Consider the following 25990-nt stretch of genomic DNA (forward strand, 5'->3'; position numbering starts at 1 on the left):
TAATAATTTTTTGAACAAGAAAGTATCATTGCAATTCTATTCGTTTTGCAAATGTTTTGTGCTATAAATTCTAACAAAAAAATCTTCCTTTTGTAATAAATAAAGATAAAGTGCCTGAATTTTAATTTCAACTTAATAAAAATTAATATTTTCTCACTTCTAACATGTTAGAGTGTAATTATTTTTGTTACAACTAACAATTCAGACAAAAGTTCTTTGTCGGAAACTCTTATAATACAATTAACACAGTTCTCTTTTCTTAATTAAATTTAAATTTTTTAGATTTTTTATAAAACGACTAATGACTTATCTCTTCATAATTCAGACTTGCAAAATATTTTCCTATTACAATATTAATGTTTAATAAATGGAAACTTTCAAGTGATTCAAGTGATATCACTTATTAGATAAAAAAGACTTTACTTAATTTATTCAATGAATCATTTATTAAAATGTAATTTGTTTCTGTTAACGACGAATAACTAATAACAGATAACGAATAATTACCAAATTGTTTGAGGTCTCAGGCTTTTTAGATGAATCTGACGTTTTCCTCTGTATATATTTGAATACCTATATCCTTCACGAATAACCAGAATCAAATTCAATAGTGTAGTTGAGGGTCTGAATCCTTCACATTCATTTGAAAATTTTAATATTATTTCCTTACGAAGGGGAAAATCGAATTTAATTCCTATTTCAACAGTATCAGATACTACCCTTTCAAAATCCTTACTCTTTTAAATTCTTCACAAGAGTTTAAGCAGATAAAACCTTTAAATATTAATTTTCCTTCCTTTCTTTTAAGTTTTAACTTTTCTATTAGGTCATTTATGACTTCTTTTGTTGGTAATAATGATCCCTCCACAGTTGTTTCAAGAGTGTACTCGTTATCAGTTGAAAAGGCCGAGTGAGTGACTCTATTTCATCAATTTTAATTACTGATAATATTTTTAATTTTCCTAGATTTTCTAATGTTTTTTTGTCCTGTAAATTTGTATGATACTTAAAGAAGAAATATTTTTAGCTAAAATTCTTTTACTTATTATGATTAATCTTAATAAGTAATTATGTACATACAGTCTATGGTTAACAAAATTTGGGTTTGCAAGGTTTACATATTTTTGCTCTTCCTAACGAATATCTACCAACTCTAAACATTGTAGCTGTCAGTTGTCAATTACCTGTAGATATTTGTAAAACATTTTCTTTCATCGTTTCTTATTGGTTCTAAATTGTCGTTCATTATTTGTCATCATTACGATGTTGTTCATTAGGGTTTTTGTCTCAGAAATATTGGATCACCGGAAGTATTTACACCTTATATCAAAATATGACGATACATATTTAATTACATACTTAATTCATTTTTCTTATACCTATGTCCATAGAAAGTTTAAATCTAGTTGATGAGTAACAAATAGATTAATTAGCACCTATCTTTAACGTCTTCGTAAAATCAGCCATAAAATATTTGTTAATAGAGATTAATATTGTTAACCATCAATCTTAGATTAACCTACATAGTGATTTATGATTAATTCACGATTAATTAACATCATGCTATCAAGAAAGTTTGTAATTGAGTCAGCCTTGGAAATGTCTTGATTAAACTGCACCGATATGTAATTGTCAAATGAAATTGAAAAAGCAAAAGAAAGAATGACGCAGATGGTAATTTAAAAATAAGATTTTATTATTAAAAATACGTCAATTTTCAAAAAAAAAAATACCAGGACATTTATTTTATTAAATTTATTAAATAAATAAACGACAGCCAGAAGACAAGTAGGTATGTCAGAAAGTAAGGTTAGGAAATTGTTTTATATAAACATGTGTGTGCAGCCGTGGTTCAAGTTACAAATGTTCTTAATCGCACAAGGACTGTATGTTGTTTTGTTTTTCAAAAATATTGAAATAAATTCTAATTGGTTCCAAAAAAAAAAAACTGAAAAGAATTTTTCAATGAGAAAATCCACTTTTGATACTTCGCACCTGAGACTGTCAAACTGGACAAAAAATATTGCAAGAATGTAGCAAAAACAAAACAGTGTGACTGTTAATTACGCCAATCAAAGAAGAGCAGACATTATACCATCAGGTTTTTTTTCAACGGCTATAGTCAGTGTGCCACTTCGCGTCATTGGGACATCCTGTATAATTAATTAAAATATTCGATGTCCAGTTCGACCGTGCACAAACATGCAGGTAGTAATTAGCCTCTGAAAATACGCAATTCCCGTCTCAGAGTCGTTAAAAATAGAGGCGACTTTAGCCGAAACTCCTTCCGTGCGTTGGCTAGATGTAAATTCGCGTGTAGAGTTCGCGCTGCAAAGAGCCTTAATTAACTTTGACAGCGTTTCTAAAACGTAATACTTATTATCGAAATAATTAGATGTGTTTCTGGGAAGCACCGGATAAAATGTCGGATGATAACTCTGCGGCACAGAAAAAGGCGCTCGATAGTGTCTGATGATAGCTCCTCTTATGCATCTCTCTATTCAGGGCCTTATCGCGCCCCAACCTTATGGATATTCCAATTTCCTAAAATGCTTCACTTTTCAGACCTGTGCCAGATTTTTTTTACGTCGGCGATAACGAATGACGGTTTTTTCACAAGATCCGCCGGCTCTCCTCCATTTAAAACTATTACTTCGTCCTTTGGGCGTATCGAGCGAGGCCCAATTACAAATTTCTGTTATTAAAATGCTAATTTACTAACTGTACGATTACGTGCATGTTCACACAGGGACTGTCGTAAATCTGGGAGGAATTCATATACAGCTCGCTTTTGCCATTTTCTGCATCTACAGCGCTAACGCACGCGACAACATAACTCGTTTCATTTTTTTTAAATACTTTTCAGACATTTACAATCGGATTCCATATTTAGACATCTGATAACTCAACTATGTGCACCTGTGAGATGTTTATCATCTTGTCAATTTCGAGTTTGACTCAAATTTTTAATCCGCCGCGATTCGATTTTTAAGAGGAGTCGAACATTTTTTGCACCTCTTATCTTTGGGAACATGGTTCAATCAGAAATTACACGTAATGGCCTCGTCCCGCTCGAAAAGGCAAACAGACAAAGAGCCTCGAATAGATAATTACGAATAAGAAGATAATTATGAATATTATACCTCTAGTAAGGCTTTGATTGATAACCAATAAACAGTCGGCGGGAAAAAAGCTTGTGATCTTGACCTTTTCCGCTAAAAATGACAGATTTATTGCAGCAGCAGGAACGTTCATTAAAAAATTTTACCATAAAACTAATACCGTAATGATAAAAAGAAGAAATTAGAGTAGGTGTTGCAAACTGCGCAACACGTACCTAACACCTACTGGTTTCTGACACTAAACTGACAGTTTAAAAATTAGGTTAACTTTTATTTCTCTAACAGTGTACAGGAGCAAGTAGCGGACATTCAAATATGTTGTCAGCTTGTCACACTTATTATACAATTTGATACTATAAATCAAATTGAATTGTTTTTTCGCTCACACGATATTGTTTAACATTTTGTTATTTTTGTTTTACGCTGCAAAATATTGTAACTACGAGACAAACAGAAGAGTTAACACTAGAGACCACACATTTATCAATCGAACAAAAAAGGGATTGCGTAAAAGTGAAATTGTATTGTGTTTCCGTTCTAGTAAATATAGCATTTAGGGTTAATTAGTGTTAAGAGTAATATGAAACAGGAGTTTAATCCAGTAGAGAGTTTGGTTTCCAGCTTCAAGAAGTGGTTTTTAAATCAACTTTGTGTAATATTTTTCATAACTTACATTTCAAACACCAGCATTTTTTAGTTATATTTATTTTCTTTGTGGTATCTTTTTATGTAATTGTCAAAATTTATAAGGTTTTAAACCGTAATGTATACTTTAAAGAAAAAAAAAATAAATACAATCCTACTCGATATGTTAGGCTCTCCCTATTGTAAAATTTTATAAAATGAAATTTGGTGGAACATTTCTGTTTGATGAAAATTACAAGAACCATATTAAGTAATTTTGACTTTAACTTTTCAGAAATATGTAGAAAAGATAAAATCAACAAACAAAAATAAATAAAAATTTCAAAATTGATTGTAAAAAAACGAAAACACATCAATAAAATAAAATTGCAAGCATGATATCACAATTATCTAAATACAGGGTAAACTGGTAATAGGACTCATCTGCGAGTACTACGCAACAACTTTTCAAATTTTTTTTTTTTTCGAAAACATTCTGAAGGGTTTTAAAAATTAATCTGAATTTACTTAATATTAGCTTACTCGCCTATGGAACAATTTTGATTTAACTACGTTTAACGAAGAAACAGAACAAGGAGGTAACAAAAAACAAACGAAAGTGAAACCTTTTTATTCATGAAGCGCAATTTCGGGAAAAAACATTTCTGCAAAACATACTGATTGGTAAAAAACAATGAATGAAAAGTGCAATACGAAGGGAATAAAAACATTCAGTTTCTACGATTCCTGTTTAAAAAAGTTTGAGATTTATAAAATTTCATTCAACATGAACGGAACGTCAAAATAAATGGGGGACAAATTTGAAGAAACTTTATTTAGAGACATTGTTGTTATTGATGAGTATGTACTATTACCAGTTAAAATAAATGCACTTTTTTTTGTTACACCCTGCATAATTGCAATAACTCTTACTTGTTACTGAGGCGGTCAAATTTAGATCAGAGCTGTCAACCATAAGTAAAGCGGAGAGTACATACAAGAAGATAATCTACCAGTCCTATTTTACAGATCAGTAGATACCAAGAAGCAGTAAAAAAGTTCTATCGTAATAATAAATCCAATAATTTTTTTATGTAAAATTAGCTATGTTTATTTTAATTATTATTATTATTTATGTAAAAATGGCAATATTTACCTAAGTATATTTAATGCAATTTTTAATTTGTTTTAATCTTTATCTTGTAATATTTAGTAGGTACACTTCTATTAAAAAAAAAAAAGCGTACAAGTAGTGAGCACAATTTTGGCTAGATTGTCATATTGTAAACCTATCCTTTAATTGTTGTTACTTAGAAACCTGTAACAAAACCCATGCTAATAGCTGGATTTTATCGATGTATTTTTCAGAGATTTTAATGTGTGTAAATGTTTTGCCTTATTTATTAGGCAAGTATTACCAATTACTGAATACAAACACAACTCAAACTTTTATTCGTAAATTTATAGAAAAAGGCAACTCTCAACAATCTAACAATTTAAAAATTTATAAAAAGCAATTTTCACACATTTGACATACAGACAAAATGTCAGTAATACCATAATACGTTTTCTTGGAAACGATTAATTAATTTTATCCCCATTTACATGTACGCTTTTTTTTAATAGAAGAGTACATATTTAGTATGAAAAATTCGGCTGTTTTAACCCCATTTAGATTTTTTTTCATTTATTAGAATTTAAACACATTTAACATTTAAATTTGGATTCAGTTCTCAAAGAAAAATGGAACGTTTTGATTTGCAACATATTTGAATCATTTTAAAATTTACTCAAAAGTTACCAAAAGCACAGGAACATATCTACTTTCTTTTGTCCATTACTTTCGATTTATTTAAGACTTGTCAGATATACCTTCTTATTACTTTTGGAATTCATACCAAATTTAAATAAAAATCAAAGTTATGCTTAACACTTCTTTATAGAGAAAAATTCTAAAAATTAAATAAAAATGTTCCAATTAATAACCATGTAATCTAAACAAACCTCTAGACTAATTAGAGTATAATTAGTTTTTATTTTTCAGTATTTTGATATTTGATCATCTTCAAAATTTACTTCACATCTAGTAAGATGACATAAGATGAAGTTTAACCAATTTAAACTACATTTGTATTGAAAAATAAAAATGTGTACATATTAATGTTACATATCAATTTATCATTTATGTACCTATTACATTTTCTTAGGTTATTTCATATCCCACCTCCACCCGGCGGCACGGCAACTTTGCCGGAGTACATACACTATTACGGATAATACTATCAAGTAATAGTGCAGTGCTTATCAACATAATTACCGGCGTCTCGCCTCCACATTTTGACTTTTTTGTGTTTTATGTTCTGTGTCAATGTTAAGGAATTTCCTCATGATATGACATGAGTATAATAATATACCTTTTTGAATTTCAATCACCAATTTGTTGTCTAAGTCCAAAATTTTTAAATTTTTAAAAAGAGATTGCGGTACTATTCCTGTTGCTGACATTATAAATGGTAAAATCGAAATTTTTTCTAAACACCAAAGATTTCTCATAGCAACGGAGAGTTCTAAATATTTATTAATTTTTGTATTATATGTCTGTGTTATATTGTGTGAATTTGGAACAGCTATATCTAAAAGATATGCTTGCTTTTGTTGTTTATTTAAAATAATAATGTCTGGTCTGTTATGCTGAATATGAATGTCGGTTAAAACTGTCCGATCAAAATATAATTTGTAATTGTCATTTTCTAAACAACTTTCTGGTTTATAAATGTAATGTGGTTGTGTATCCTTTAATAAATTGAATTTAACTGCTAAATTCATGTGGATAATTTTTGCGAATATATCATGACGTTTTTTATATTCGCTTTGAGCCAAAACGTTGCAAGAAGAAATGATGTGTTCAATGGTTTCCCCTTCAGTTCCGCAAATCCTACATTTTTAGGTTATATTCATGATGATATTATTCCAACCTGAATGAGAATGAGAATGTTTTTATAATTATTGTTTTCCAACAACTAAAAATTTCTATACACAAAATTGGCCATTTGTTTTTGTTTAAAATTTAGCATATTATCTACGCAAATACACCTAATTAAATACAAATATTTCATTCAGATGTGTATGTTTTGATTAACTGTAATAAAATCGAACTTTAGAATGTGAAACTCCCTTAAGCGATTCAACTGACTATAGTTATAAAGCCTGAATTCTATAATCACTTTTTTTTAGTTGCTGTATGAGGTTAATAGAAGGAAAAGACCTTAAACGATGCAATAAAATTAATTATTTAAATAAATTAGGGCAATCACAGTGTATATTTACATATAAATGAGTGTAACGTTTAAAGGATACTCCTTGCCTTTTATATTTTAATATATTCCTCGAAAAAAGTAAGAAAAAGATAAGTTTAATTAATTGCCTGTAACCAAGATAATGACGAACCGGCACAATTTTGTTTGTTTTACAAATTATTTCCTTTTGTGAATTTTGCCAAGTCGCAGTAATCCAAAGCAAAATTCTTTATTTGTGATTTTTTTTCTAAGTGCTTTGATTAAGAAAAAATAATTTAACAAACAGACGTCAGGTGGCAAAATGTTTTAATTTTGAATTTGTAATGTTTCGATTTAAAAAAAACTAATTTAACAAATTTGACCAATTAGATTGTTTAATTTGTAAATGTTTTGAGTTAGGAAAAAAGAATTACATTAATTAGCAAAAATGTGTTTTTTGTTCGACACTGTCAGAATTTGAGAAATTTCTCCTGTGTGAGAGGATTTTGATAAATGTCACAACGTGTCAAAATGAAACGTCAAGCTAATTTTAAAGATTTTAAGCGACTTGGAGCCTTTACGGGGTCGTCGAACAAAAAAACGTTGTATTCAACTCGTTCTTGGGTAAATTGGGTCTTTTTTGGCACTCGTGGTGCTTTAAAACGCTCGTTTCACTGGCGTTTTAAACTGACCCACTCATGCCAAAAAAAGCCCAATTTACACACGAACTCGTTAAATAATAGTATATTATATACCAAGGTGGAGAAGTTCATGATTATAGCCAGAGCGCCAAGATTAGAGCCCGAGGCGCACCGAGGGTTGTAAGGCGCGAAGGCTATAAGGGACTTCTCCACCGTGGTTTATATACTATTTTGGTCACTGCTAGATACGTTAAAACCCTTTCTGATAATAATTATTAACCAAATTATTTTGTCGGATGCGACGGGTCCGAGTTGTCATTTCTTGACAGTTGGTATGAAAATCGTCTACGTTAACCAATGAAGTAGACGACAATCTTTCGTTGCTAGGTGACGGTTGTTCCATTATTCACTACTGGTTAATAATGAAAAATTATTTACCTGTCACTGAGCCAACGTAGAAAAACGAAACTTCTCAGTGTTCTATGACAACCGATAACGCTAGACTTTATTACTAGTAGTGACAAAACTACTATTTATTCAAGGGGGCAGGAGTGAAGCACATCACGTCAAGTGGAAAAAAGTTTTAATCGCGAATTTTCTTCTAAATGTTTTCATAAAAAAAAGTATTTTTCTATAATTGATTGAAAAAATTGAAATTCACGCATAGTTATCTGTGCCTGAAGTGGGTCATTTTCTGACGTGTATTTTTTTTTTGCATTGTTAGTAAGATCGAAACCATACAAAACAGTGTGTGAAATGCAATTTCACGCATACGACTATTTCTGTTTTTCATTTCACGCACTGTTTTTTATTGTTACCTAGCAACATGGTCACTGCATTGAAACTTCAGAGTTCCTTCAAAAATTTGAATTTTTAATATCAATTATAGAAAAAATATTGTTTATATTTCGTGCGCGAAGATGTTTTTGTGCATTCAAAGGCTTATACTGCCTCGACCTTCGTCTCGGCGTAAAAGACCTTTTCATGCACAAAAAACACTCTCTTCGCGCACTTAATATAAAAATAACTATTTTCTTTATACCATACTGTTATTAGGATTTGTCAGTACTCAATGCTTGATTGATATGATACCTATAACAGACTAGGCCGTTATTCAAAATTATCAGACCGAGGCCGTTATTTTTGCTACCGTTGCTACGGTTACGGCATAGATGACAACTAAATTTAATTTTTGAAGTAAAGAGAAATGTCAGTCTTACAAATAAATCATCGTTAAATGTTAAGTATTATTGGTATAAAGAAAACTATAAAACAACATACGGCCGATATGGATATAACAGACTCGGCTGATTATAAAATCTCGGCTCCGCCTCGATTTTACAATACCTCAACCATGTCTGTTATATAACCCATATCGGCCTAATACCGTTATATACTATAACAGATTTGAGAAATTAGATTAATTCGCAAATTTGTGTTATCGAAGGGGGCAGAAGTGAAGTACATGTCAGTTGGCAAAATTCTTTAATTTTGAATTTGTAAATGTTTTTATTAAAAAAAAAGTATTTAACAAATTTGAGAAAACGTCCAAATGTCCAAGGGGACAAGAGTGAAGCACACGTCAGGTGGCTTCCGACCCCCATGGCGTTCATCAGAGCTGGCCAGCGCCTTTAAACGCTTGCATTGTGTGGTCAAGTTGCGTTTTTTGCCCGGTTCTAGGAAAGTGCGAAACAATTTCCATCGGAATGTTTCTAGAGGGCAATTTCGTCTGAAACTATGTCTAATCTGTGTATAATTGTGCGGTGGACGTGTCCGCGGGGCCTCTGACCGGCGAAACGCTCTCATCTGTCCGCGCTCTTCTTTTTTTTCCAGTTGTCGGAGCGCGTATGTGTCCAGAACCGGCGACAAGAAGAGGAAGAAGAAATCGAATATCAAGGCGCGGTCGGTTTTGATCAAACAACTATAGTTTATAAGTTATGCAGGGTGATCGCACGGTCAACAACCGGCCAAATCAGCGCGCGGCCCGCGGAGGTGTCTTCGGATGACCCACATCTCCGTTGAGTTTTTGCGCCTGGTTTAACAGTACTGGACCCAACCTGTCGGTGTATGGACGCATTCCGACCGCCATGTGAAAACGGCGGTATCTGGAACGGAGACGGTCACGTGGACGAAATCGGTCGCTTTTCGAGACGCAACACCCGAAGAAAAACCGAAAATGTCGTAAAGGCGCACCCACACGAGATGTCACATCGGCCGTACTCAAGACGGGTTTACAGTTAGACGTTTAATTGACGTCTTGTTTATAACTCACACGTCGCTGCTCCACGTTGCGAATGGACCGGTGCTGTTGGCGGCGTTATTAAGTCGGCCGCTCCTTTGCTGCCTCTTTGGCTTTGCCTTTTTCGACACACTTCCCTCTCTTCCATTGTCCGGCGTTTTTTCGGAACACCTCCGACAGTTCGGGCTTATTGACGTGCGTTGAACCCTCACGCGGAGCGCTGGGGGGTTAAAGGAAACTGCCCAATTAGTCGAGGTCCTGGGGGCCCGTTCGACGAAGGGGTGATGATTACACGATTAAGGTTTTGGTCATTGCCACGCCAATTTCGTTACGGGACGAAAATCTGTGTTAGTGTACCTGGAAATCAAGTTTGACTTTAATTAGCAGCTGTAATAAAAAATGGCTGAAGTTTCCAACGCACGTGATCCACATTTTTAATTATCGTTCTGGCTCGATGGATGTTGTCCGGTTTGTTTCATCTGAGGGCAAGAAAAAATTCATTCCAATGGGAATCTTTACATCATTCAAAAACCTCTGGTCTAGAAGGACGAGTGCCATAAATTGTGGTCATTTTGTTGGAATGCGAGTAATGTGTTGTAGTTTGTTGATGTATATTTGAACGAATAAGTTTTTGCAATTAGAAATTTGCTAATGAAGTGAACACTTTCTAGATAATTGAAGCTTCAAGATATCTTACGAACATGCAATATGCTTGTAGGGATATTAAGTTACTAATGCTGACGACAAATGTAAAATTATTTATCTTATTTTGTGGAAGATACTTTTTACTTTTCAGGTAGAAAAAAGGGAACAAAAAAAGTGGTTTTCTATGTCTGAATCGTAGCAAATATATTTTTTAAAAGCAGTTAATAATATAGAACGTTACTTCATACGTCTTGTTCTATCGAAAATTTAAATGTTTGTATTTTTGACAATTACTTCATAAAAACAAATTCTTTTTTACAATTACAAATATAAATGACCTGATATAAATTGATATTTAATCAATACCAATAAGCAAATTTTTAATTTGAAAAATATTGTTGAAAACAGCAACTTGGACAGTTGTCATAAAGAGCAAGTAACAGAAGGTTTTTTGGACAATAACGACTTTTTGATTATTTTTTGAACTATCAGGCGTTGAAGCGTTGATCACAATCGACTCTTCAACGCCAACTTTGACCGGAAATTTAAATGAACACCCGATACTTCTATAATATCGGACGTTCAAATGAAATTCTGGGCTGGGGAGGCGTTGGAAACTGTCAATTGTTTTGCTTTTTTAAAGTGTAAATTGTCAGTTGTAATTAGAATATGTTGACATCTAAGCTAAAACTGATAAACAAAAAAATACATTAAAAATAGAATAATTAAGGATTCCTATTCTCGAAGCAATTATTATCTAAGGGCACACTTTACTAAAAACAAACATGTTCAATTATTTCCAGATTAATCATAAACAAATGTCATTCGTGTCAAACGGCGGGAACTTCAAACTTTACACTGTTCCAAATGGTTTAATTTTTTCAACGCCTACTCAGGTCAGGTTTTCATTTGAACGCACGATATTGCATTCCTGCCCATAGAATTTTTTGTGGACCCTCGCCAGGGTCTATTTATCTCTTTTTTGAATCTTATAATTCATTAAAAAAATTAAGCAAAATTTGACAATTCACTTTTAGCAAGATTGAAACATTGTTGCTAAAATATTAATCTAATAATATTTTATGTCAACATACGTTACAATATATGTTTCTGTCGATCACAGAAATTCTGCTTTGCTTTCTCTACAAATAGGGGTTCCACAGTGATCTTTTCTCGAACCTATACTTTTTCTAATTTTCTTTATTAATAATTAATCGACAAAATTCAATAGGTTTATTTGTAATAACAAATAATACATCAGTTTTAACAAATGACATATTAATTACTACATATTGATTTATTTGTGGACAATATATTTTTATTCAATTATCAAAAGTGTAGTTACATAGGTACATATTTTAATTTAAACTTCTTTAAAAAATACTTGTACTTACTTAAAAAAATAAAAATGTTTCGATAGAAAAGGAAGAGTGGAATTCTAGTAGGTATGGGTGACAGATAAATGAAATAAATATGAAAATGAATTTTTATTATTGTTAGCATTTGACACTTTAACAATATTTTATTATTTCACTTTAAACTAAGCCTCACTGGAACTGATAATCCTACGCAATAATATTCGAGGAATTTAAAAATGAAAAAAATTCGTTCGTTACCTTCTCCTTAATTTTTCAGTTATTTTCTGAATGCCTGAAATGTAACATTAAATTGTTGATGCACACGAAAAATATTTAAAATTCCTTAATGGAAAAAGAATCGCATTGGACACGGAAAAATACGAATCTAGAAAGTTCTCTAGAACAGAAAATTCGACTTAAACCCAAATCCATAAATTTCATTTTATTTGTATTTTTTCCAGCAATATATCTGTGAGCACGACAATTTATATTACTTTCATGATTAATTTAGAGGTACCTGAGAGGTGAAATAAATAAAAAAATCCTGTTTTAAAGACTGCCAAAATTGCTCTAAAGCTCGAATGTCTCGTTCGCCAAAACTGAATCAGTACGTTATTCTTCAGATCGTTGTCCTTGTAAGCTTCTTTTTCTAATTATTTGTTGTGACTACAGAATCACGTTTCCAAACACGAACGGAATGATAAAAAACTCAATTTATATTTTGGTGAAAAAATTAATTTTCAAATAAAATATGGCAATAAAAAAGCACAACTCCAATACCCTAAATCAATTAAAATCGACATAAAACACGCAGATGGCTTTCACGTTTTTGTTGTTGGTCATTTCTCTTTCACTCTTCGTTTCATATTTCATTGCGGCCATGTGTACAGACATTTCGATATTCTTCACCGGATACTTTATGGCGCACTTTGCATAATTCGAAGTCGCCTTCAAACCCAAACCGCATTAATACACTTGCTTCAATTTAAACGCAGTTAATTCGGTCGACCTGGACAAGGCATGAATTTTATTATCCCAAGACGCTCGTATTTCAGCAGGTTTAAACAGGTGTTAACATTTGACGTTCGAAATTGTCGGAGGAAGCTCCGACTTAATAGATTTCCAATCCGCGGATTTTTCAAATTCCTCGCAAGTTTTCTCATGACAACGAGCACAATGGGAGTTGGAGAAAAACGATTTGACAAACGATACCGTAACAGTCTAGGTTGATGTTTTCTGCGCAATTTTTGCGCCAGATGCGTCAGTCAGGCGTGAAATCAAAACATCACCGCAACACACTGTAAAAATTTATATAATTTACCAAATGCAGCAGATAAATCAAATTTAATTAACGAAAATACCTAACCCCGATGTGATTTAATCCGCACTTAAATTCCTCGACAACTTTTATTAATTAAATTTGGCATAATTAAACGTGCTATCGGTTAGGTTATGTAAAAAATATATTAAGCTTGCAGCTCTTGACAATATAATTAATTAACAACGACGCAATAAACTCGAACGTAAATCGGTTGGTATTTGGATTAATTAAATTTTTCACGGAAAAATCGTTATTTTCTAATAAATTTCCAATTTTTTGTCTCCCACTCGTTAATCGACTTTTTCGCAATTGTTATTGAACTGAGAAAACGTCTAATGACCAATTATCTTTCCTAATCGTTAATTTGGTCAAATTTGGAACACGTCAACTATCTAGAATGAAGATAATGATAACAACGATTTGACGAGCGGAAATGCCAGTAAATATTAGTGTAACAGTTTGGACATAAATTTCAAAAATTCAAATCACGTCATTATTCACACTAATTATGTCTGCCGAAATTGGCACAATAATCTTTCAAAATAACAGCTTAACAAGTGGAAACTTCCACTCTGCAATAAATACACTTTTGTTAATCTGTTTTCAAAAAAATACAAATTATTTTTTTTTATTAAAATGCAATTTGGTTCGATCTCAGGTTGTAGTTGATAAAATTGAAAAATGTAAAAGTATACATTGGCAACTTTAAATGAAAAAAATGTTATCCTATGCAAGACGTAGATGGGAGTCTAAACGTGTCGGGAAAAGGAAAAAGGGGAAATGAAAACCGTTGATGTGTGAAAGTCATTCAAAATATGCGGTGATAATTGAAATGGCACAAATCTTGAGTGATTTGCTACCGTTACTACCATTGCTGGCAATTACACCTAACGAAAACAAACATCTATGGCATATTTGCTAAATCGAGTGTACACAATAATTTCATTTCAAGCAAATTGCAGATACTTAAGATACATGGACGAGTGCCTGAGGATACCACAGTTGTAGTTATTTCGTGTTCGATTAGATTGTGAGATACATTGCTTTGCATAATTGATATTTTAAATTGAGACAAATCAAAAATCAACAAACAAATCTTCAGAAAATATTTAGAATTTTTTCGTAAAGCGGTTGCTAAAGCAGTGAGGTAGATTGGCAGATAGCTTTTTTGTTACGATTTTGTTTTTAGTTGTGATTGATAAGGAATATAAGTTTTATAACTGTCGGCGAGACTACATTTGGAACATTAAAAAGTCACTCGGCCCATCAACTCGTAGCATGTTAGACATAATGCAGGAAATGATGCAGCTTTTCTCCGCAACATGCAGACACGTAACAAGCTAGTACTTTACTACTGCGGCTTTGCATTTAATTAACTTGTTGAAAATTTTCCAAATGTAAATTTGATTTATCAAATATTTTTCTAGATTTGACACCTAATGTGTCATTTTTCAAAATGGGCTGAAGTTTCAAAACGACACTTTTTTCGCAATCGGTAGGAAATGAGACATTTTTCGCAACTGGTGATGAAATCATTATTTATTTGACATATGTGTAAAATCATACTTTTTAGAACGAGTTTGGAACACGAGCGCAAACAAAACTTCAAACTAACTAGCAAACTAAACGTAACCACTTGATTTTCAACACAAATCATGAAATTCATTGTTTCATAAATTTTATTACTTTACGCACTCGATAAATCAAATTTATTTCAACACTAGTGATGAAAAAGAATCATATTTTGCTTGTTACTTTCCGGAAATACTGATGATATTGTACAAAGTGTCTATAAAAGAACGTATATCAAGAGTCCTGTGGAATTGTGTGGCTCTATAATGTCATTGCGTTGAATTATGTCGAGCCGTTAAAGCTATCAAATGAGATGTCAACAGTCAAATGTCAAACTATTAAATCTTAGCGCCAGTTGTAAGTTCGACGTCTTAATTGCTTTGATTTTCTTCGGTTTTTCTATATTCTAAATAATTTTCATCTTACAACAGCTTTTATTAAAAATCTGTCATTAATGAACTTACATAACCTCTGTTTTTCTATTTGGTACCACGATATGCTACAGAATGGAAAAAATCAAATACATTCGAATTCCACAGGACTCTTCTTTTATAGACCCTTTGTAGGTACTTTCTGCGAGCTCTTCGATATGACGTGGTATGTCTGATATACATACCACCTGTTAGGAAATGCCATTTTGTGTAACTCGTGTGATTTTACTTCTTACACGAAATGAAGCATTTCCTAACTGGTTACATAAATGGCTAATTTTTAAAAATAAATTACTTTTTTACCAACATGTTTAAAGGTAACAAAAATCTACTATTGAGAAACAAGAGCTGCATATTCGTATTTTCTGAAATGTATGTGAACAACTCGTATGAAATATAGGTAGACATTTTGTCGGTGGAATGTCTGTAATCTGCAGTTTGTTTAATGGTAATGTCGACTTGTGCGAATGAGTTTTGCGATTAGAAATTCGCCAGTGTACTTTCTAGATAATTGCAAAAGCTTCGAGCCATTTTCAGCTTAAAACATCGCAATCGGATATTAAGTTGTCGACATTACCGGAAAGACGCTTTCGGAAAAAAATGCACAAAAATCTCTTGTTGTGCAAAATGACGAACCGAATTAAAACTAAATGCATATATTCAGTCGAATTCCAAAATAACTTAAGAGCTGTGATTTCATTAAAATATTTATCTGTGTCATTTGTATCCCCAATTTGGGAATGCGTCCATGGGAAAATCGTCAGCATAGGTGACGAGAAGGAATTAAAACACACAGCAACTAATTATGCAGACACTTGATTAATTACCAAAAAATGTTTCGAATTCCCTTGATGTAACTGATCCGATTAGTTAAGAATCAGTTAATGTCGCGAAAATTTAACCATGTCAAATTACTTCACGTTAATGGTTAAAATTGTTTCCGACGACGGTGCACATAAATTTATAGAAGTCATATAATTATACGTAATTTATGTGGGTTATTAGTGATGTCTGAATTTAAATGGTGATCAACAGATTTAATCATCATTCTAATGATGCCAACTTGGTGGGCGAAACGTGTCGATTTAGAAGCGTGATTAATATGAAGAGTGTAAGAGGTGTTTTATTTCAATCACAAAACTGTCAATAACAACATTTAGAAACAGGTGTACGAATGTGTGAACATAATTTTGCTTAATTTCCAATGGCTTTGTTTGACATGACACAAAGGAGAATTTTGATCGTTAGTTGCAAATTAAAATGAAAGCGAATTTTTCTTGCCCACATGGATGACACGAAGGTTTGTCATAGTAAAAAAAAGTGTGCAGTAACGGTGCAAAATCCAAAATTAATCTTGTCTGCTTTTTAAATCCCAAAGTATGTTATTATTTTCGTATTATACTTTAGCAATCTTTAATAACGCTAAACGATCATAAACTGTTATAAATAAAATATAAAAATAGATTAGTAGGATTTTTTTTTTGTATTGCCAGTTAAGGAAAATTTACTGTAAAATAGTAAATCATCATTTTAAAAAAATTTCATTAGTGTTCAGACATTATATCTTTTCCACCCTGACACTAAGAGATCTAATCTATAGTCTGTCTCAATTCTAAATTTTCACCACTTGTTGAATTATGTTGGCAAAATAAAAATATTTCTAATTGGGGATTGTTATAACCAAAGTTGGCAATACAATTATTTTATAAACATGATTCGAAAACAACGTAATTTACTGGCACCGTTCTGTTCCTTTATTTTTATTCTAAAATCTTGAGTTGTAAAAACTTAGTAAAAACGACACAGAGAATGATAACCTCACAAATACAATCTGACGCATTTTTCACCAAACAGTGTTACCGGTTGTATTTCTAACCAACAATGTTGGTGGAAATTTAGAATTGAGACAGACTTTAGATTAGATTTTTTAAAAGTTTAATATATTTCTTTATTATTTCTGCTGCTTGCACTTATTCATTATGTTAACTGACATGTCGACAGTGGTAACATTTCAAGATATTTATCATTTTTCAGTTAAAAATTCGCGTATGTAGGTTAGCTGCATAAATACTGTGTATAGCAGACCTTCTTGTTTGTCGTTTCAAAAAACCACGCCATAATTCTTTTTCCATAAAAATAATCACATTGTCACCTATAGTATCTTAATTTGACTCCGAAGACTCGCGCTATAAAACTACAAAAATCAAATTATCAACGAGGAGACAGCGATTGTCTTTTGCATGCCTATATTATACCTAGTGTTGCGTTGTAAATTTACTTGAAAAATATTTTAGCACCAGGGTCATTTTTGGAACTACAGATTTTAGGGTGCAGAGCAGGTAGGAAAGGTAAAATCCCTTGCAGATGATCGGCTGTTGATCCGTTATCCACAGCGAGCGGTGCTAGCAAAATTCAAGTTCAGCTGTGCCACAGTAGCTTACAAAAATTCAAAATGCTGCTCTGTTGATTTTGTGAATAGTTTTATAATTCTAGTCTTCAAAGCAAGGTTGACAGATTTTTACCCCCTTCGTATTGTCCAGTGCATTCGTTTTAAACTAAAGTAATTCTAGAAATTTTATCACAACGAAACTTTAAAAAAAAATTGAGATAACTGAAAGTAAACCATTTTCATTAATAAGCCGCTCATGTGTTGCAGTTTGGAATGCAAATATTGACAAATGTAGATCAGAAGTTTCGAAAGTCAACTCGCCTATTACAAGGCAATACTTAATGAAATAATAATAGTTTTTATGAATCCCTCTCTAAATTCTTGGCGCATTTTTGTGAAAATCTGAGTTTTATGGATTTCCTTAGTGGAAAAGCGATATAAAGTCGGGATAATTTATTGTTATTGTGCAGCAAGCACCACAAGAAATTAATGATTACAAGAAAAAATGAAATTCCTTGTTGTGACTTGATGCATCTGATATTAATTAAACATAATAACACGATAAAATTTAGTTATAACTGAGATAGATCATTGCGCATTAATACCTGCTCGTGCACTTTATTTAATGATCCTTGAAATGGAATATTTTGAAACGATGGAATATCATTCTGTTGCTAGCATATCATGATTCGATTTTAAAACAATCATTATAGGTTTCCACGAGCGATTTTTATTATTATAATCGACCTGCAGAAAGATTTAAACGAGAAAAAAATGACCCCAACTGGAGCTTTCTATCGCAGTGTTACCCAAGGGCCGCCACCTCGAATATCACAATTACCCATAATTACCCTAATGAGATATAAAATGTTTTATTACAACACCGCTAATGATCCGAAAACTTATTTATAAGATACACCTGCAATATGATTTGTGTATGACGCGGTCATTTTTCATGTCCGTTTCACGACAAGAAAAGAAATCTTAGCTAACATTTACTCCCCAGAGAGTTTGACAACAATTCTATTATAGTTAACAAGCTTTTTATAAAACTCCGTAACATGTTTTGTGTGAGCAAAAAGATCACGTGACGGCACGGTGGGAGCGGTGCCATTAAAAAATCCATCTGGATCTGTTCCGCGATGCCCCTTCTGAGGCACATTTTGGCGCGAAAATTGCGCCGCCTCCGATAAACAAATCCGTCGTACGTCACAATTACTCATAAATAAGGGCAATTTGAGAAATTTACATGCCGAATGTTTCTTCCGAGAAAATTTAATTCGACACCGTTAGCCACTAATTACAGATAAGGAAGAGGCTAATCGGCTTTCGAGGGACCAGAAAGAGACAGATTTATGATCCAGGGAAAGGTATTTCAAGGTTGCCTCGAGCCAACTTAAAACTTGCAGGTGCAAAACAATGCAGTTGACAGAAAGGTGGTGCGATTCGGCCGCCAAGGGATTAGTCGGGTGGGCGCTGGTCTCTGGACAATGGTGCAGAGGGCGGTGGGTGCAATCGGCGTCGTGACGTCACACGCGGGACTGTCAAGCGATTTGCGCGCCGCGGTCACGAGTCGGCCCACTTTTCTCCGACGATCTTGTCACGTATTTATTTTACTTGTGCATAAGTTGTAAAATTTCCTGTATAGTCTCTCTTTAGCCAGTTCCTACAACACGATATTGATTAATATTTCATCTCTATTTTACTGTACGGCCTTCTCCGTTCGTGCCTGTTCGATTGGGCGCACCTTTTCTCTAATTGCAATGAAAATAAATTTACAACTTCTTCACACTGTGAAGTCTCTTGTTTATTTAAATGATGATTTAATTTTTCCTTGCGTGCCAAATACAAACGTTCCCGCACGTTATATATGGGTTGCCAACATCCACTTCCTTCTTCTGCTAATTTACGATAATGCCGGCCGAGATGGCTGCAGATTTATGCGAAATATCAGGACGATTGCGAATAAATTGATGCAAGAGAAATACGAGATGGAAAAAATGTAACACGCGAGCGATACGTAATTTCGTACGTATCAATTTTGATCCTGGAAGGACCGGCCACTGTTTTTATCGCGAGCTTAATTAATCATTTCGAGCTTAGCTGTAATTACTGCAATCAAAATCATATTACGGACAATTTACTGTCTTTGCGACCTTGGCACTCAGGCTTGGCCATTACTCATGCGACGGCGAAGACAACTGAAAAATCAAAACAGCTGAAACGGCTCTAACAGTAAAAGGAAGAAATCATAATACGTCAAATGAAATTACCAAGAATGAGGACTTCTTCAGCGCTCCATTGTCTTGTTGGCGTAAGAGGCGAAGAAATGCTTCGCCCATCAGGCGTAATCGAAGGTAAAACAAAATAGAGTTGAGCACGTTACGTAACGCTTTAATATCGAAATGATAAATGACTTTGTTGGGTTGGATTTTTTGCGGAAAGTCTCCAATACTAATTCAGCAATGATTATTAGGATTTTGTGAAACTCCGACCGATTAATCTTCTCCACATGGTACAGCTACGTGGAAAAACTGATAAAAATCAGAAATGTCATTCCATTTTCAGTCATTAATTATCATCGAGTATTTAGGCCGTGTAAAACAGCTGCGTCCGAGCTACTCAAATAAAAGACTGCGCCTAATTGATGAAGCTTTGGTTTGTTTTTAATACCAACCCGTCGAGTCCACAACCAATTCACTTCTTTACCATCAAAAAACGGAAATAACGCTAATTCTTCTTGTTCTGTTGAATTTGGACCTGCGGAATGTCGCGCTTAGTTGAGCCCAAAACATTTAAATCCACATAATTAGAGCTCGAACATTTGTTCGAACATCAACCGACGAATAAAAAACCTGAAAGAGAAGATTAACCTCACTTTAGTACTCTAGTGTCAAAAATCAGTAGGTGCCACACGTTGCCAAATTTGCAACGCCCACTCTGATGCATTTCGCCGCGGCAGGTCACTCCTGCCAACACAAAGTGTCTAAAATAACAATTAACGGAATTGTTGTCAATTTTGTTTCGTAAGCGAGTGACGTTTACTCGTTTACGCATATTTTTGTATTTATTCGTACAAATCGTCAACGGTTTCGGGTCCCGTTACTTTTTAATGAAGTTTGACAAAACCTACATCTTAGGACTTGCAACAACTACACACTTAATTCCAACAGTAAACACTCAACATGATTGCTGAAAAAATTATCAGGCCAGAGCCCTTGTGTCTATTGGTCGAGACAAATGATCAATGGTAATGTGCAAACAGGTCATAATTCGGCGTCCCTAGCCACTATTTCGTACGAATCAATTTAAATTCAGATTTATTTAAATCAATCTGAGAGAGGAATCGTCGTAAATCTCAATTTCGTCATTTATTATCGGCTACCCAACCTGTTTTGGGGCGTTAATACGCGACACTAGTGTCATATTTGTCTGTTTACACTGATTTAATAATTAACTGGAGGCAGTTAAACAAGTGCAACATTCGAGCAACGTGACGACACGAGTTGCAACATTTGCACTTGGTGGAAAGAACCGCTCGATGACACTATAGTGTTGTGTTTGATGGGCGAGTGATCGTAAATGGGTGTATGATGAATGGAGTACCATTTTTGAATTATTTAGGGAACCAGTTCGACTAGCCTACGATTTGAAAGTCAAGTTTTGGCACCTGCCATAAATAGGATTAACAGCAGACTATTTATTGCAACACAGGTGCATCAACTTTACAGTTGCTCAACTTGACCCCAGATTGAGATACCATCAAATGTGATAATTGGGGACTTTTAAAGAACAAATAGCAGCAGATTTTCCACCATTAAAAACTACACTCTCGACACTTTCATTCTCTCATGAAATTTGATCAGAAATCTTGGGTTTTTAAATTCTAGCACAAATTAAAATGAATCAACTATGCGTACTATAAATCTTCGATAATAGTCTGCAAACAAGTTGAGTATAGTTATTACAATTATATGTAATCTGCATTTGCAATTTGAAAGCCATGCGAATGTTTTATGTTTATTGAACAGATTATGTTTACGTTTTTCTTCTTTACACAACAGTTTTTATGGCAGCGTTAACATTGATAGTACCGAGTAATGTGAATAATAAACCACACCTTACGATTACAGCCAGAATTGATGTGTTTTGGTAACGAGGTTAGCATCATCAGGATTACAGTTAAGCTAAATATTTTATCGGTTGAATTCTTTGCTTCTTTTGTTGTCACTTCTCATTTTATATTTTAACGAGAAATGTAAAAGCAGTAATGCAAGACTACTTCTTGTTTCGTCGCTTCACACCAACCAAGCAGTTATTATTCTCTCGTCAAAGAGGAGTTAAGACAGTGAGAAAAGGCGAGGTGTGATGTAAAAGGAGTACGGACCAGACAACTTTATCATTATTCAAGTGTTGTCATAATCCAACTGGAACCTTAACTCATGACCTGAGCATTCTTTACTATATGCTTATCTTGTCAGGATCAACTTTAACCTTCCTTCTGAATATCTGACAGTGACGCTTTACTTCGGGGATCTATCAATTATTATGGTATCACTTAAAAAAAATAAAGTCCAAACCAATCCCATCTTCGATTTTGCTACTTGAGTTCTTCCAAGTAACCTAACGTCCAAGAGATTCGGATTAGATGATAAGATCCAAGAACAAAGATTTATATTTTCCAAACATTCTCAAAAGTACAAGAACAAATTTATAGTAAAAGATTGATTTTGTCTTTAAATTCCTTATTTGGGCTGGGAAGGCGTAGGAAAACGTCAATTGTTGTGCGTTTTTAAAGCGTAGATATTGGAGCATGTTGACAGCTAACCTAAAATTTAGAACCAAAAAATCATTCTTTTTTTTCTTTTTTTCTTTCTTTGCAATATTTTACATTAAAAATGGAATAACTTAACGATTCCTATTCTCGAAGCAACTATCTAAGGACACCCTTCGCTAAAAACAAACATCTTCAATTTATTTCCCGATTAAACATAAACAAATGTCATTCGTGTCAAACGGCGGGAAATTCAAACTTTACACTGTTCTAAACGTTTTAATTTCCAACGCCTACTCAGCCCAGGATTTCATTTGAACGCGCGATACTACAACTCTCACTTTATTTAGGTCCAAAACCTACTACTGATAATATAACGCGGTGTTGTTATACCCTGTGTCACTCCTGGATAAATGAGCTACCCACCAGTTCAAATTCCTTCGAAATGGGTTTGGTATTTGAAGCTACAGAGTTGCACAAACAAACAAAACATACTACATCAAAACATGTTACCCTCGTTCTTCGATAGTCAAGTTAGATATCATGAGATTATAGAGCAAAGATATTACAAATTTCAAAGTAAAAATCATATTTCTGGAAAAGTTTCTTTTCTAAAAAGCGATAAGTAGACAATTATAAGCATTTATGTATTTTTAGATTTATATCTATAGGGTTTAAGAACCTCGTTGCTCGACTTAGTTGCTTTTGGTTCCACAGTCTGATCCAGTTCTTCACAACTTCGCTCTTTGAGAGAGTCAAGAATAGAAAGACATTCGTGACAGTTTTCGTAAAAAAATGTTCACTTCTGAATGTAGAGTTCTTATAATATTTGTGTTGTGTAATTCACGCGATAGACCTCACAATACCTCGAGTTGGAAGGATGAAGATAATAAAATTCGCGATTTCAACATATTTCACTTTTTTCAAATGGAATGATTGATGTATTAATTATCTTTGCTAACGGCGCCATTTTGAACGTCCATCTGTCGTAAAGTTATTGCGATTTAATTGTGTGGTGCAGATTTTATTACGGCAGCGTAAAACCTCCAGACTTCTGGCGCACCAGATACCAAGAGCGATAACACCAAAGAGGTGAGATTTTTTACGTCTTCGTTCGTTTGGAAAATCGCAAATGAACGTCATTTCGTACGTGATGACGAAAGAGAGCAGCCTCTTATGCGGCCGCCTCCGAGAGGTTAGTCTGGTCGGTTCAAAGGCGACTTTGATCCGTCTTAACCTCGATCAGATCGATCTGTGCATCTGTGATCCATCCGTGGCTATCATGATTTCACACCCGCCCTTGCATCAACACCACATGCTCCGACCCGGAGTAATTTTCAATCATACCAACCATAGATTATATAACAAGTTGGCCGAGAATTGAACAGGTATCTGCGGAGGCGGGGAGCGCGGGGCAGGCTGTCTCCCTTCCCCCCCACCTGCGATGGTCACTTGCTCGCGGCAACTGCAAACGTCAGTTAGCCCGAAGCCCTCTTACTAGTCAAGTTCTTGCCACAAGATGTGCCCGATTTAGTGCGCGTTGAATTTTTTTGGTAATTTTGGAAACGATGGACAACAACGCCGACTCGCCGGACTCGCTGGCCAGCGACCAACTGACCGTCGAGCTGATGAGTCCTCGCGCGAAGCGACGCCGCATCGTGATCAACGACATCGACGTCGACAGGCGCGACGGCACCCCGGACCTGACCAAGAACAACAACAACGACGTGGGGTTCGTGCTGATGGACGACCACCACGAGAACGGCACCGAGGACGACGACGAAGTACGTATGCTGGTTCGTAATTGGCGGTTCGCGGAAAAAGCACAGGTTGGAGCCTTGAAATTCCACGGGTTAAGGTGAAATGGGCTTGGCAACGCCGCATACCCCGCGGGAGGGTTTCCTAGTTCACCTGGGGCGGACTACCTGCTCGGGTTCCCGTCGCGATCTACCGTCGAAGTCTCCGCTCTGGCCCGGCTCGCCGCTTTTTTCTCCGCTGCAATTATCTCCGGCCGGAAACGCGAAAATCCTCGGACAGAAGTGCTTTCGGACGGATTACGACGTACATTTTCACCGAGCAGGTAGAAGAAGACAAATAAAAATTTTACACCGTTATTACACCGTAAAGTCAGGTAAAGAAGACGCTGTTATCTTGAATTACCGCCACCCGAGCTGCCATCTCTGCACCAGACATCCGCCTCGGACTGCCCAAAACGATTTTTTCATTACTTTTCGGTCGTTCTTTCTCACATCCAATAAGCGTCTGCGCAAATTTTTTTTTACAGTTACGCACAACACAATTTTATGGGATTACAAAAGATGCACAAGCTAAGGTCGAAAAACAAATAAAAATACTCTCTAACACACCCCTCGCATCGTAAACAATTTGTTATTTTATCGTGGGTGACGTAACGCTGAGGCGATTGTTTTCCCAAAGACTTGACTGCGTTACCCGTTTGCAAAAAATCGCAAATATGTCGAAAATAATTAAATTTCCTTAAATTTTAATTAGCCACAACTTGTTTATTGCGCATGAAACAATCATATGGAATTACAATATGTTAATGGAATTTTTCCACTTATTCAAAATAGCTGCCTATAACAGACAGTTTTTATCACAAGAACGCCATTTTTTAGCATTCACTTCTAGAATTATGTATGTATTAAGAAAAATCTTGTTTACACGTTCGAGTACCCTTGGACGGTTCATTTAAGATTACTAAAATAAATTAATTATAAAATCATATCCGATAAAAGAATTATTATTAAATCTCTCACCAAATATGTATATCTAATCGGCGACACGTTTTCGCCTACCTGCTTTGCATATTTCATCTTTTTGCATGAGTTAGTATACAGCCAAAACAAATATTTTTTTGAACAATTTTGTATAAATATGCTTGGAACTGATGAGTCACGTATAAAACCGTTGATTTTTTGAAGTCATCTTGTGTCATTGCCAATGAATTATTGAACTCCTCGAGTTTTATCGACGTAGACATGGCCAGAATCATCATCTCTTGTAATGTACACATGATCAAGCAACTTTTATTAATTATGTCAATATTTACATAGTATGTATTCATTTGGGTACGTTTTTGGCAGTGTTAAAGTTACAATTTATAGATAGACATTGCTAAACAAGAAACCTTTTCTCTTCACTAACAGAAATTACAACAAATTTATTTTAACAATTAACCGAAAAGACAAACAATGAAGATCTTTTCATGGTTTTATTTTTTTTTATCCCACTAAAATACTAAACCAAAAAAAATTGTCTGCACAATCATTAAATCTTGGGAAATTTTCTAAAACCTGAAATATTATTGAATAACATCGTTTAATCGTTTTTCCGCAATCTGGTGGTGTCATAAAATCTCGTGGGCTGCCAGAAATGGAATTTTATTTATGGCTAGACACTTCTCTTTCTTTAAAAAGTCTTGGAGAATCCGGCCGTGTCGCAGATCCACGTCTTCGAGTGCAAGTCAAACATTAGATGTCTTTGACAAATAGTTCTTTATTTCTTCAGTGTCCTGTAACGTCACTTTGTATAAATTGAATTTTTCTTCCGTGACGCTAAGACTGCCATAAAACGAAGAC

General features: G+C 34.2%; 1 protein-coding gene and 1 long non-coding RNA gene across 3 annotated transcripts in view; one reads left to right on the forward strand and one right to left on the reverse strand.

The window, feature by feature from the left end:
* Nucleotides 1–25990, forward strand: part of TfAP-2 (transcription factor AP-2) — a 62832-nt gene that overhangs the window by 16563 nt on the left and 20279 nt on the right. The window contains exon 1 of one of the 2 annotated variants that reach the window (XM_069038498.1): nucleotides 23832–24175. The exons of the other annotated variant lie outside the window; for it this stretch is intronic. Coding sequence (XP_068894599.1) covers nucleotides 23960–24175 — 216 coding nt within the window. The 5' untranslated portion in view covers nucleotides 23832–23959. Of the gene's footprint in view, nucleotides 1–23831; nucleotides 24176–25990 lie in introns of those variants that run through there. 2 annotated transcript variants of the gene reach the window in all.
* LOC138123973 (uncharacterized) lies at nucleotides 17464–20507 on the reverse strand. The gene is made up of 3 exons (XR_011156963.1): nucleotides 20295–20507; nucleotides 19891–20235; nucleotides 17464–19835 (listed from the first exon to the last, which is right to left on the reverse strand). It is a non-coding gene; the product is annotated as an uncharacterized lncRNA (long non-coding RNA).

This window comes from Tenebrio molitor, chromosome 2, assembly GCF_963966145.1.
Source record: "Tenebrio molitor chromosome 2, icTenMoli1.1, whole genome shotgun sequence".
In the NCBI taxonomy this organism is placed as follows: domain Eukaryota; kingdom Metazoa; phylum Arthropoda; class Insecta; order Coleoptera; family Tenebrionidae; genus Tenebrio; species Tenebrio molitor.